We start from the raw sequence: 14,994 nt of genomic DNA on the forward strand, positions 1-14,994 counted from the left end.
CAAAACATTGAGACTATGAGAGCAAGTCAGACCGCTCTATAAAAGATATACCATAAAATCTTAGTGGATAAGATGGTGTAAACCCTTAAGTTTCTCGGACTTGACCAACGGTTAGGGAAAAGACTCTCCGAATACACGTAAGTGATGTTGAGAATGATCACAACTTTGGGTAATTGCCACGTACGTAGCTGATCTGCCAGCCAGCCTTCTTCCCTAAATTCATTCTCTACGCCTAAACCACCCTGCATGTGCCTGCTTTGGTGGGGTCCATCTACCATGCTTTATATGATTTCAGTGTTTTCATCCCAACTGCTAGTGCATGTACACGGGTGCCTTTTTAATCTCTCTCTCTCTCTCTCTCTCTCTCTCTCTCTCTGTGACACCCTTAAATCTGCAAACCCTTAATCCTGCGATGTTTTCAGTGTTTTCTTCCCAACTGCGAGTGTACATGGGTAGTCTTTTTAATGTCCTTCTCTCTCTCTCTCTTTGACACCACCATTGAGACCACATTCATCTTCATCTGCTGTGGAGGATAAGATAATGCGGTGGATAAATTTAACTGCCCATTCCCAGGATTCCTGGCAGAGACGGATTTAAGAGTGGGGATTTAAGAGTGGGCATGTGGGGGCCAAGGCCGGCCCTCCGCGGTTTTGGGTTTCTTTTAAAAGAATACTAATATTAATATTAGTTGTAATTCAGAGTATTTTATTTTGTATTGGGTGTTATTTAAACATTTAAATGCTTTAAGAATGTGTTTGTTTCAGGTCTCAAATCTCAATTTATCTTTCTGCGCACTGTCTTCCATAAGTTTTTCCTTTAATTATTAATTTTATTTTTTTTCTCTCTTCACTTACTACCCAAAAAATCTCCCTCAAAATCTACACCAAACGAACTATTAGATTTCCGAACCTTAAAATTTTAAAATCTTGGTCATTGTTCGGCCACCGCATGCACTTGAATCCTCTGACATGCATGGTTAAGCCATTGATACTACGCCAGATTTTAGCTTTAGCAGCATGATAAAATTGTTGTTAATAGTCCAAAAACCGCCGGTAAAAGGCCCAACACTATTAGAGGCGGTATTGCGACCGATTTTGGAAAAATCAGTAGTTGCCAAGATTTGAAACCGCAACCCATTGAATGGTAACTGAGCACTTAACCACTCGGCTACATGAAACGTTGTGTTTTATTAAAAAAATTAATATTTGTATTATACTGCAGTTAATAGAAGAAATTAAATAAGCAAGGCGTCCATCCTAAAGGTTTCCCCCAATTATTACAGGCCCGTTGATAGTTACTTTTACCGGCGCGGCGATTTATTATTATCGTCATTAAAAGTCATCTTTACCGGCAGTTCTACCACTGCCGGTAATAACCTCCGTTAATAATCACCTCTTGCGGCGATTTTTTATTACCGCTGTTAACGTCACTTTTTGCCGACGGTTTGAAGGCGATATTTGGCGTAGTAACTTATCAAGCAAAAGTTGCACACATGTGTCAGATTTCCCTCCATTTTTTTGCTTTGATGCACTGAAAATTTCTTTGGCCGCCTTGATATGTTCTCTTACAAAGGAATCAAATCATCTTGCGTGTGACTCAAAAGAGCGGCTTTCGCAAGTTCATTATTCTCCTCCCATTTTGCTGCAGTTTTTTGGCGGCATCATCATTTTCGGAAGGCTTTTCGGCCGAAGTCACGTTACGACCCTGTTCGTTTTAGATTTTAAGGTAGGTGTTTAAGAGTAATAAATGGAGAAAAATTATTAGAGACATCGAACAAGCCCCGTAGAGTACTGTTTTGTCTTGTATTAACAAATAAGATATATGTCTTTTCCAAATGGGGTAGTTAAGCCCATTCAGTTTTTCCATCTTAGAAGCATCAATGGAAACAAATTTTTGAAGCCATACGAACAATTGAAAACAAAAGTAAATTGCTGACCGAATAGCTTGGATGTGGATTGCCAAAAAAAAAAAAAAAATCCCCATAAACCGAATATGCACGCTCGTCTTCTTTCTTATCCCCGCTCTGATACCACCGTCGGTCCCAATTAAGAACCGCGATCGATCCGAACCGCCGTAAGGCTGGGAATCACGTAGGATGTAGTAGCAAAGATCGAAGACAAACAAATACTCGATGTGTTCATCTAAATGGGAAGCAAGGAAGCAGGCTCCGTTTTTGACGGAAGCATTCGAAGTTAATTTTGTGTGTGTCCTCTACTGCAACATCAACACTTACTTGGCCACAAACCTCCTGATGAAGCATTATACTTTTTGCCCAACAGGTGTGTTGTTTCTAAGTGACAACTAACCCTATCGGGAGACAAGCGGAACCCGAACCCGAGTATTATTAGGACATAATCACAATCCAACAATTAGCAGTGCCGGGGGTTTGTTGGGACCGGCTGTGTTTTTGAGAGCTTTTGTATAGGTGTTTTAAACGGCTTATTTACTTTTTTGGTCCTCAAAATATTTTCGTCGTGTCACTTTGGTCCCCAATATTTCAATTGTAAACATTGCATCCCCAACGTATCAATTTTGTGTTTAAATGGTCCCTGGAGGTCACGCCGTTCATTCCCTCCGTCAAAATGAAGGGCAAATTTGGTATTTCACCACCCCATAGCTTTATTTTCTTTTTTTGGTCCCCAAAGTATTTCCTCCGTGCCATTTTGGTCCCTAATATTATACCAATTGCCAGTCAAGAGTGGTGGAAGGACTGACGTGGAGGTAAGGGGTGGTGGAGACTACGATACACAGATCTGCGAGTTTTGACAAAGTACTCCTGTCGACACGACACAACACAAGTGCGGGATACGTACGGGACCCGGCAAAAAAAAAATCGTCGCCGCAGTCGTTGTAGAACGACGTTCTTCTACTGCGCTGTTTTTTTCCTCCTTTTCAATTAAGGTTTATTTTATTTGTGGGCTTTAGGGTTTGTTTTATTTCTTTGGGGTTGTAAAGTTGGGTTTTGGCCATCGCCCTACAAACCTTCTTAAAAAATAAGCAACTTGTTTTACATTTTTAAATTTAAAAATAATGTAAATAAAAAATAATTTTTTGTTTTTATTTTTTTTGCATTGTTCAAAAGATCTCAATGAGATTTATCAAACAAAATCTATATTGCTAAAAAAATTATTTACATAAACACATTATTTTTGAGTTTGAAATTACCTTTTTAAAATTACCTTTTAAAAAAATAAGTACTTATTTTTTTGTATTTTTGTGGGGCTCGAAAGTGGGTCCCACATGACATGCGGTGGACAAAAATGTGGTGGGCGTATCAATCTTGTAAAATAAATGGGCCTTCATTAGCCTTTTGATGGGCTTTTATTATACTTTGATGACAAAACAAAAGAATAAAATGTATTTTGGATTTTTCATACATAAATTATCTATCTTGTTATGGAAATTTACAAATATAAAAAAATATTTCAAAAAAAAGTTATTTAACGTATCTCTGCACATGTGTCTAAATCTAGCTCCATATCCACGTATTCCCAATTTTTGAATTTTAGGTATCCGACCCTTAGATATGCACTTGCACCCGATATGTGCACCTGTCTCCATGTAACATAAGATGGAAGGGGTGTTGCAGTAGCTGGGGAAATACGAAGTTTACAATTGGTACATTGGGGACCAAAATGGCACGGCGGAAATACTTTGGGGACCAAAAAAGAAAATAAAGCTATGGGGTGGTGAAATACCAAGTTTGCCCTTCATTTTGACGGAGGAAATGAACGCCGTGACCTCCAGGGACCATTTAAACACAAAATTGATACGTTGGGGATGCAATGTTTACAATTGGAATATTGGGGACCAAAGTGACACGACAGAAATACTTTAGGGACCAAAAAAGTAAATAAGCCTGTTTTAAACTTATGTATGATTGTATTTTGGTTCGCCTCTTCTTTTCTTTTTTTTAACTAAGCAAAAAGAATTTATTAATCTTTATAAAGGATTACAAAAATTAAAAAGATCAAGGGTATAACGGGCAAAAAGCCACCCGACACTTAAAGGAAGGCAAACCGCCAATTGAACACCAAAAAAAACCCATAGAAACCCGACTTGAAAACAACCAAAAACTTAACAAGCCTCAAACCCAAAAGTAGAACCCCACCAACAACACGAACCACACACTTGCCTACTTCTCTGAAGGCCTTGGGCGGCATGGGATTGTTTATGGGTGCGGGTGCCTTGGTTTTGCCTAGCTTGTATCCTTTTCGGGCTTGGGTGACTTATGATTGTTGCGGGATAGTGTGTCATCTTCATTTGGATGTTATCCTCTTGTATTGATGTCAATGTGCTCTTATCCCTCTTATCTTTTGTAATCTTTACATTTTTATTAATAAATTTTTTCTTCTTCTTTGCCGTTTAAAAAAAAAAGAAAGATATTGGGTCCGTTACATGGAGCCTCAACTCCACCATTCATGAAGATGAACGCGGAACGTCGAATGCAAAAGATTACCTTATTGGTATGAGTTTGAAAGCAGACAAAAAAAATTGCATGAATTTCACATAAATATGTGGTGACAGAGGTGTTGAGGCACTACATAGTCGTATACCTTCAAAGACCACAAAACAATTGTCATTCCCTATCTTCAGGCTTGGGTAGAGAGTTTCGGTAGCTAGGCATCTGGAAAGGTGGACTCAATTTTCACATCGCTTGGTCAATACAAAGTCCAGTCCTAGATATAATAAAGGGTTAAGTTCAATTATACCGTCTGTGGGTTGGGCCATGTGCAGATAGATACATCACCTCAGGTTCAATTTTGTGCGTCTGCACTCCTTGTGAAAACGTGCAGACGCACCCAATTAACAAAAAAAATGCAAAATCAACTAACGAAAAACAATGAAAAGTCTAATATGCCATCATCTTCTTCCTTGATTCTTTTTCTTCCTTCAATTTAATCATTCCATCCTCTGTATCAAAAAAATCGGATCCGAATAATTGATATTGTAGAGTTTGACAAGTACTGCATCCATACCAAAATTTAAGTGGACCGAAAAATGAAAACCTCGTGATAATATGGCAGAGCGTGGAATGAAAAGTCAAATTCGTTAAAGACTATGTCATTGGCATGAGTGTGAAACTTAATTTGTATAATAAGGCCCACAAGATTTGTAATATTGCCTCGAAAATATTGCGACCCATATTGTCATAGAGAATAGTAATTAACTTCTTAATGGAGCAACCCGTAGATAAAGTTTACGGCGCTCAATCGCGCGCTTCCAAAAATATTTTGGACATTCAGATTGAAATCCAATTAGTACCAATTCGGCGCTATCTTAGAAGCACAAGTCTTTGGTTCAATCTCCACTGAAAGCAAAATCCTTTGCAAAAGAATTGCGAAAGTGGGCTCCGGTTCACGGGGTGACTACGCAATCTAAGGTTGCGATTGTGGGGACGATTCTGGATCAACAAAAAAACGTGATACATATCGACAATCGGGCTAAAAGAATGCAATTGACATTTCTTACTACTTTCTTCCCACAATGCCAAATAAAAATACCAAATGCAACTCAATCAGTTGAGAGAGAGAGAGAGAGAGAGAGAGAGAGAGAGAGAGAAGCCTTCCGAAATTTCGCCAATCGACAAACTTTTTGCCAAACCCAGTACGATGTTTGGCACTTGTGAAATTTGAGCAGTTGATATAGCAGAGCATTGAACAGTCATTTTATCAAGCTCGTGCTGCGATTTGGCAAACGCAAACACATACATATGCGTGACTTCTATATTGGTGCTTTGAGAAACAAGATGATATGTAGCCCGACGAATGGTTTCGAGCAATGCCCCGAAAATGAGTTGCAATATACGTCGACTCCAAACTACACCACAAAAACTCATAACATATATATAGCGCGAATTTTCATACATTTTCTGATGAGAAAACGTCGTGATCAAACCACCACATTCATAACTTAAACCACAATCATTCATAGCTCAACTTTTGTGATGGTACACCCATCCGTAGCTATGCCACGAAAATTCAACACAATCACCAGAAAACTTATCAGTTTTCCTATGGTATGGAAATGCGCAACTGCAAAATTTTCCAATGTTAGGATAATATCAGTGGCGGTATATATATAGCCTAATTGGTCCTACACCAAGTCTCGGCGCGAAAGTTTAGTGCAAGCAAGCAGCTGTAAAAATGAAAGCAAAATCCTCAAGTTGGGAATGTGCCAAAATTATGGAGAAACTAAAGATTTTCAAATTGCAACTGGAAAATCTATGACATTCGTATATTACCCGGGACACCTAGAACGTAACACTCCACACTCTCAAACTTTCAGAAAAATGTGGACAGGAATAGCAGATGTATTTTGTGCCCAGTTCAACAAGGTTTTTGAGACAAAACAGATGGAATTCCCACACCCAAATCGGCAGAATTTTATTTGGTTTCCCTCACCAGCTGTCGGTTATTCAGTCATGCTAGATCATAATCTTCAGTTTCCAAATTCACAAAATCTGAAAAGAGGATCAAAATTTTTGTTTCTCACAGATTCCTTGATCTTGAAAACTACTAGTCCAAATTAATGACACCATAAGCAATATTTACACATAAATTCAAGAAGGGGCCCAATCGGTATGCTGAGAAAAAAAGGTTAATATTACCTTACTTCTTCATTTTTTTGCATCTGTACATTATGGATTCCATATTCCCATGCATTGTTGATGCATTTGCCTGCTTAACTTCCTGAGACGCCTGATGTAAATTTCGAATCCCACGACCCAAACAGGCAATTGAGGAAGCTGTAGGAATAGATTCCGCACCACATTCGATATTTTCTTCATACATGAACAAAGCTCCAAAAGTAGCCCCGCTGCAACAGAAAGTTGTCCACGGCATAAGCCCAATCGGCTGGACACCCTTTCTCCTCATTATCTGATAAAATGCTGTCTTCATGATCGAAAGACTGCTTTTCTCAGCAGAGGCTATAAGCCCATGGGCCACCGCACGAATTTTTTCGGCAGAAGCAGCTGCTTTCAACACAGAAGTGGTTTTAGCTCCATAAGCCGCAATTCCTTGAGCTGCTGCCTTTTGAGTATATGTCAAAAGCAATTTAAATGACACAGGGAATTTAAAGGTAACCAGTTTAATGAAAGTTGATAAAGAGACAAGTTTTGGAATGGATGAAGCTCCTAAAATTGCTGTTGCTCCAACTGCTACCATTGGATTTTCTGTGAGTAACTTCTTGTCGACAGTGCCAATGGCAAGCCTCTCTTGTTCATCGTCATACTTTCTAATCGACTGTTTCACCAAATGTTCAAAATCCCAGGACACTGGAGTCCTCCAATATTTTCTAAGGCCTGCTAAGCTACTAGCTTCCACAATAGCTACTATGGATTTGAAATGTTTGGTTTTACTCCGAAGGGCTTGTGCTAGAACAACATGAGACTTCTCACTCATAGGAAGTTTGGAGAATTCCTTAGTAGCTGAGCCTCGGACTTTTCCCATAGGGCTTCGACCGGCTTTGTTCAGTGCAATTCGTAGCCGTTCAACTGCAAGTCTGAAGGTATGAACCTCAGATAGCAGTTGGGCATCCACAACGTCACCTCTGTCAATATCAAAAAGCATCTTTTGTGCACAAGACAAAGCCTTCTCAATTGATGGTAGATCAACAAAAATGCTATTGAAGTCTGTGAGTAAAGGATAAATGGATTGAGAAAATGGTGGGGCCTGGTAATTGCATCTGGGTTGAACCTGTCCAATTTGAAATTCAGAAATGGAAGCTACTTTCAAATCTGACTGTTCAAGAAATGAAGACAAACAACTGACCAGCTCGGATTGCAGATCATCAGAGAGGCAGAATCTGTTTGACAAAGCAGAATCCACATTCTTTGGGGCCAAAACAGGTTGTTGTGGGACTAAAGCTTGAAGCTTGTTTCCCAAACTGAGTTCACGACAAGAGTCACTCTCAGCATTCATACAAGGAGAACTGAGCAAAAAGAAAACGGACCCGACATCTTCTGCAGCCCTTTTGGCAACCAAGTAATGCTTGTGAAAACCCACCCCGAAAATTTCTTGCAAAACGAGATTCCCAGCAATACTTTCATACGTCGCCTTGTTTAACTTGCCAACAGTACAACCTTTAAGTACCCCAAAGGTAGAAGTTGGCATTTGTTTCACCATATTATCCTTCGATCTTGCTTCCTCTGCTAAAATCTCGATGAGGACTGAAGGAGTAACCTGAGCCATGACCGCCTCTGGGCGAACCTCTTTAATAAGACACTCTGCATCTAAAGCTGCTTGCTCAGACAAGTTTTGCGCTGCTAGTATGTAAATTACGGACTGGGATTCAGGTTCAGAGATGGCAAATACAAATTGCTTTGTTTGCTCAGGTATGGAGAGACCACGAACTAATCTGTCCGATACTTCCAAATCATCAACTTTATGTAGCGAGAAAAGCCAGAAAGTTTGGAGGTATGAGAGAAGTTCAGGCACCATTATGTGACCATTAAACTAAATGCGGAACAGAAGTAGTCCAAAAGCCTCAATTTTCGATTCCTACCCTGGGAAAGATGCTAGTCAGAAAACCCTCTCAGATAGGCTCTTCTGGCAAAAACCTGCGCATAATCCTCAATGTCAAGTGGCCCAACACAACCCATTCTACGAGTTCTACAAGCCAAATTTCAGAAAATTAGTATGCCTAAATACAAAGTCTGGTCAAGCACTTGAACAAACTCATCTCTTCTCACAATATCTAGTTGGCTGACCATGTCAATCAGGTAACAATCATGATTAACTAACAAATAAGGACCCCAAATCATCCCCACTTCTTGTCCTTCAATACGCCAAAACCGTTCAAAATAATCAAACCTGACAAGATATCTCCAAGAAATTGACGGATAATACAAACTGTACCACAAGAGGGTAACCAGTTAGTTTCCAGCTATTCTGTTGATACGTAGGAGCATAATCCAATGATCATAGGTGAATAGAAAACACGATCTAACTGCACAAGAGCAAGAATTTGCTTCAATACACCAGGTAGCAAATTACAAAAGCAAAAACCAGACTGCCTGAAATGAAACAATCCACGCTGACATACTGAATGAAAAGAAGCAAGTCACGGTGTTGTAATTTATATAGAAAAACATAGACCTCCCCTAGCATTTCAAGAATAACCCGAAAGAGTAAGGATGTTAGTCAAAAGCCAAACAGAAACTCCACATATTTTCGACAGATTCTATGTGAAAAATGGCCCGACTCACTCAGCAAAACTAGATTAAGTACCCTTTTTTCCCAAGTAATCGCTTAGTGGAAAAGGACGTGATCAAGGTGGCCCTACTGAAAAGGTGAACTTTGATAAATTTCTCATAAATCATCAGTGCTCTTTACATTCTCAAATCTTAATCCCGTTTGGAGCAAATCCACCTTTGCTTTTTCTTTTGCATTTTGTCCGTCTAAAACTTCTGATATCTAGTCTGAGTTCCATCTTCATAACAACTGCGTAAGAACCCCAAGATTTTCGATAAATTTGAATGCAGTTCAATTGAGTTTATCACCAATACCCACCACAACCCAAGTTATGAAGTAGAGAAAAAGAAAAGCAACCAATCCAAAGATTTGTTCGAGTTTCATCAAATTATTCAGTTTCGAGTACTCAAGAACAATTAACCACTGTGCTCTAAATCTACAATCCCATAAGGGTCCAATAGTTTGACTGAATATGAGTGTAACATATTGGACTATATAAGCAAGGATACCACACATCCGGTGATTGGTTAATTATACAATACCATGGGGATGTGGTATTATTAACCCCATTTTACTACTCCCTCCATCCTCGTCTGTTATCCCTCGTTCTATCCTAACTGGATGAAAAAGTGATTATATTTTTTTAATTAAGAGCATTTGTCATGTGTGATAAGGGTCTTGTTTGTAGATTAGTTCTATGAAACAATGTTTTCAAAATCACAAAAAAAAAAAAAATTATAACTTACAAGATATAAGCAAATAAAAAATGGCACTAGGCCACCACCAACATCTGAAAATGACTAACAAATTGGGCTGGATGGAGTATCCGATAGAATTACATATTTTATTATATTATTACCCCGTTCCACTAACAATTTTTTTCACTTTTTTGGTTTTATCCTTATTTGAATAATTTTCGTGTTTGTTCGTTTTGTACCAATTTTTTTTTACCTTACCGAAAAAGTAAAAAATAATTTACTTTTACCCAAATATTTTGAACAAAGGACCACTTTTAACTAACAAACGCGAAAAAAATTCAAATAAGAACAAAATGACACTTTTTTCTAAAAGTGCTAATGGAACGCCATTGATGTATTTTTCTCTATTAGTCTTGTCAAACAAACTGGCCCCAAGAGTATAAACTCAAAGTCTTTATGTGATATATTAATTTTTCTAATAACTTAGGTGTTTAAACTAGCTTATGTACATCTCAACTAATCCTGAGGAATCAATTCATTCGCTCACTTGCGGCCCAATTAAAGCCAGGGTAGAGCTCTATATGAACTGAACCCAAAATAATTGATAGCAGTTTCGAATTGATAGCATGTGATCATGTACACACCAAGATACTACCAAGAATCCAAGATTTAAGAAGAGGAATTGGCATTATATTTCCAATTGTCAAATACACAATAGCATCTTATACGACTGCAAACGTACAAATCCATGCACACATATATATATATATATATATATATATATATATATATAAAACTTTTGAAAGCAAGCATGTAGATGATGCATTTTAGATAGAGATAGATGAACATCTCAATGTTTATATCAGAATTCTATCAACAAATCGCACTTTACCTTCGTCGAGGATCGTTGGGCTCTCTCTCTCTCTCTCTCTCTCTAGGGGTTGAGATATTTCTACTGCACTTTAGTACTAGTAGTTCGCAAGACCGCCGCCGTATTTACTGGGAATTGGGCTGTGGGAATGTTTGTGAATGGGGCTGGCTGGCCAGGGTGCCTGTGGGCCCACTATAGACTAAAAGTACGAAAATAATTTGGGAAAATGACGGCCCAAAACGTGTTTTGATAATTAATACTCGTTAAGGACAAACTAAGGCCCACACACCATTTGGGGCTCACATCTTTGTGAGTGTGTGTGAGTATCCGTGTATTTTAGTTTCGCGTTTCTAGACTTTTTGAAAACGGAAAATGAACTCCCGTCCAATCTTCCTCCTCTCCGATCTTGGTCCAGTTGTGAAAAATGATCGAAACCGTTCATTTTTTATAGCTCGTTGAAAACATCGATCATGTCAAAAATTACGTCGATCGGATAGGTGAAAAATCTCACATTATTGAAATCCTCATCCCCCACCACCCACACCCACCCCAAAAGGGTAATATATTATTTTGGCGATGTTAGTGGGTGATTAATCTTCTTATTATTGAACGGGGTTGATTTATTCCTTCTTCTTTTTTGGGATAATTGATGTGAAATTTTAATGTACTCGCAAGCGCACGAATCGTACCGAAGTATAGTAATGCAAGAGCGAGGTCGAACCCACAGGGACTTTGTGATTTTTATAGGAAAACTAAATAATTTTAAAATGATCCAACCCTAACCTAGTTGACAGAAGTTTGAGATTGATTTTTAAACTAAAAGTGAAAAGTAAAAACAATAAACTAAATTATCAAAGACGAGGAAACTGAAATTTCTTTTTAATCAAAGGAGAAAATACTAGTTTCGGAATCCACACCCATTAACTAGTATCATTATATATTCATGATCATTGACTTTACCCAAAATTTCTTCATGATAATCTGAAAGCTAATTCTGTTACCATGGAAAATATCATCGTGAAAATTCATCAAAAAGTCTAATGTTTGTTCATCTCCGCTCGCAAGTATAAAATCGAATCATTAATTGTATCTGCTTTTAACAAATCACAATAAATATCCAGTTTTATAGTTAACAATGAAAATCCAGCGTTCAATGTTAAAGACAATTCCAAATCATGAGAAAAACATGATTGAACTCATATCCAAAATTTATCCCTAACAGTTGATTTGGAGTAAGAACAATTTAATCATAATCGAAATCACATATTTGGGTAAAATCAAATCTCATAAATATATAAATAATAATCGTTAATGGGGCTTCATCCTCAACCCTAGTTGAAGAGTTTAGCCGCTCATGGAGTCAAAACACATACTCAAATAATAAAAGAACTCCATTGAAGAAAATAAGGTCTCCCAAAATATGAAAAGATGTTCAACACTTATTCCTCCTTGCTCCAGCCGAGGTAGTGCTTCTATTCTTTTTCCCGTCAGTGAGTTCTCTCCGATGGATCTCTCTATGCAAAGCCTAATGCCCTTTGTTTATACACACTGCCGAGATTTATTTCCTTAACAAGGAGAATCCTTGTTACTTGGTCCACTCAAAGATTTCTCTTAGAAATTGTCTTTCCTTTTTTTCTTGATTCTCAAACCCAATTCTGCCTTTTATGATAGCCTTTGATTTCTAAGAATAAACTCTTAGCTGCGTGTAGATTTCCAATTACTAGTACATGCTTCTAAATCATGAATCAATGACTTGCCTTAACCGAGTCCTAATCACGTGAAGAACAAAATGACGTGTTGCAAATCTTTTCTTGTATCAGAACCAAATCCGTTGCGGCCTATTCTTGATTCCAAATCACCACTTAATTGGACCCCCATTTGCTTTGAATACAATTATCATCTTTCCTGCATAATTAAGTAATTTAGCATAAATGATAAAAAAGATGATAACTATATTTAATTAGGCACAATAAAGAACTAGAAAACATATGATATTGAGGCTTCAATATGTCAATATTTTACGCTCATCAATAATTAATATAGGGATTAAGGGTCATCATCGGGCCGGGCCGGGCCAGCCCGCCAAGTCGCTGCCCAAGCCCACCCACTGGCTGGGCTGACCAGGCTTTTTCTTTTTGGCAGGCCGGGCTACCTACCATAAATTGAAGCCCAAGCCCGGCCCACGGGCTAGCCCAATTGGCGGGCCGGCGGACCAACGGGTGGGCTTAAATTTCCTTGGGCAAAACTAAACCGAGGGAAAAAAGAAAGGATTTTGTGGGATTTTGGGCGAATAGGCGGGCCCGTTGGCGGGCTTTTGGGCGGGTACCACGGGCGGGCTGTCGGCCGGGCTCATGGGTCGGGCCTACAGGCGGGTCGAGTAAAAATTCATAGGCCCGAGCCTGCCCATTACAAACTACGGGCCGGGCTAACCCACCCGTTTTATAAGCTCGGGCCGGACGGGCTTTGGGCGGATCGCGAGCCTTCGGGCTAATGATGACCCTTGATAGGGATACTAGAATACTTCCAAGTTCCAACTATCATGTAGTAGTTTCTTTCATTCTAATATTCCTGTGTCATGCATCATGTAGATAGTGCAGATAAACGAACCGAACGACTGGAGTTCGTGTTCGCTTGTTAAAAGCTCTGTTTGAGATTGATTTGTTACTCAAATAAAACAAACTTGAACATCTTTTTAAAGCTCGTTAAACTTTTGAACCAAGCTCAAACAAAACACTACTCGACTCGTTCAACTTATGATGCTTAGAAAATTCAAACTACTCGTGATCGGATCGATTAAAACTTGTTTGACATTCGTTCAGTCTCATAAGAGCATCTCCAACCCATCTTCCTCCATTTGAGAGTATCAAAATAATTTACTTAATCACCAAGCCAAGCTCATAAGTACTTTGGATAACTGAAATTCGTAACATGAAACCGTTCAAACCGAGTCACCAGTTCCCGATTTGACCAAGAAAAAGGTTCGCTTCACGTAACATGTTTACTTTTGTTTTTTTTCATTTCTGTGGTAGTTCTATTTTTTTGTTGGGTAATGTTCATGACCCATTGGGCATTTAAGTTGACCCAATTGAAACTCATTTAAGACCCAATAATAAATGGGTTAGATGGGTTTGGACCCATTCTAACCCAACTAATAAATGAGTTGGGTTAGGTCTATTTTTTAATAGATGGGTTTGGATTTCTAATGGGTTTGGGTTCAATTTGCCACCCCTGATTTCACCCCAACACTTCAATTTCTGGATCTCGTTGTGTCCTACTAGTAGTTTTCAATTTAGTAGTTGGTGAGTAGTGATACATTGAGTTGGATTTTTGTACTCTCAGGTTTTACGCACTTGGAAGTGGATGAAATTCATGTTCAGGACGATAAAGAATTCCAAGTATTTCAAAGTACTTCGTACTCACATCATTCACATATATCACCATGAATGCATTTCATTTGCCGTTGGTTTTCATTTCCTATCCGGAGGTAATGGACACATTTTTTTTGGAAATATCCAAGAAAAATTCAAAAAAAGCCAGACATTTACACACATTTTTTGAAAATATCCAAGAAATTTTTTTAAAAAACACCGACTTTTTTTTTTTTTACTTCTTATTGGATATTTCCAAAAACCGTCAGGTAAATGTCATAATTTTTACTTTTACAATTCTTTTCGTACGTCGAGACGAACCAACAAATTATAAAAGGTTGGTGTAAAACTAACAAACACAAACAATATGATCATAAAGACAAAATGAAATTCTCTCTCTCTCTCTCTACAACATTTAGTTTAGGGAAATTTTGTTAAGTCTATACACGTACAAGGATATACAAATATACACATACGGAGACGGCAAGCCACAGGGGGTTGGTTTTCGAACACAGTAATTTTGTTATGCACTAACGTGGTTTAACGAGGTATCTATTGGTACATGAACAACTTAATATTTTGTACTAATAAGGTAACGATTGCGTTTTGAAAACTAACTGGTTTGGATTATAAAAATATCATTTCAACAACGAGTTTTCGTATGAACACCACAAGAGAGTTGGACCAAGGCTTTGTCTGCATGCGAAATTTTAGTATAGGTTTCTTAAGTTGTGTTTGTATTGTTAATTTAGTTCTTGGGATGGTTGGTATGAAGGTGGCGTAGCGCTTGGCTTCGCTGCTTTTGTTTTGTTTTCTCCCCATCTCCGTATTGTCACAATGTGAAGAGGAATGTGCTTTAA

General features: G+C 38.3%; 1 protein-coding gene across 2 annotated transcripts; it reads right to left on the reverse strand.

Annotated features, from left to right (window-relative positions):
• Positions 1 to 6,473: 6,473 nt before the first annotated feature.
• LOC131316865 (uncharacterized) lies at positions 6,474 to 10,906 on the reverse strand. Of its 2 annotated transcripts, none has more exons than XM_058346355.1 (2): positions 10,788 to 10,906; positions 6,474 to 8,952 (listed from the first exon to the last, which is right to left on the reverse strand). In XM_058346355.1, the coding sequence occupies exon 2, from the start codon at positions 8,442 to 8,444 to the stop codon at positions 6,612 to 6,614; it is 1,833 nt and encodes a 610-aa protein (XP_058202338.1). In that variant the 5' UTR covers positions 8,445 to 8,952; positions 10,788 to 10,906; the 3' UTR covers positions 6,474 to 6,611. The 2 variants fall into 2 exon arrangements, with proteins under 2 accessions (XP_058202338.1, XP_058202339.1); XM_058346356.1 differs by having other exon boundaries at positions 6,474 to 8,855; positions 10,788 to 10,868.
• Positions 10,907 to 14,994: the final 4,088 nt, after the last annotated feature.

This window comes from Rhododendron vialii, chromosome 2a (genome assembly GCF_030253575.1).
Source record: "Rhododendron vialii isolate Sample 1 chromosome 2a, ASM3025357v1".
Taxonomy (NCBI): Eukaryota; Viridiplantae; Streptophyta; class Magnoliopsida; order Ericales; family Ericaceae; genus Rhododendron; species Rhododendron vialii.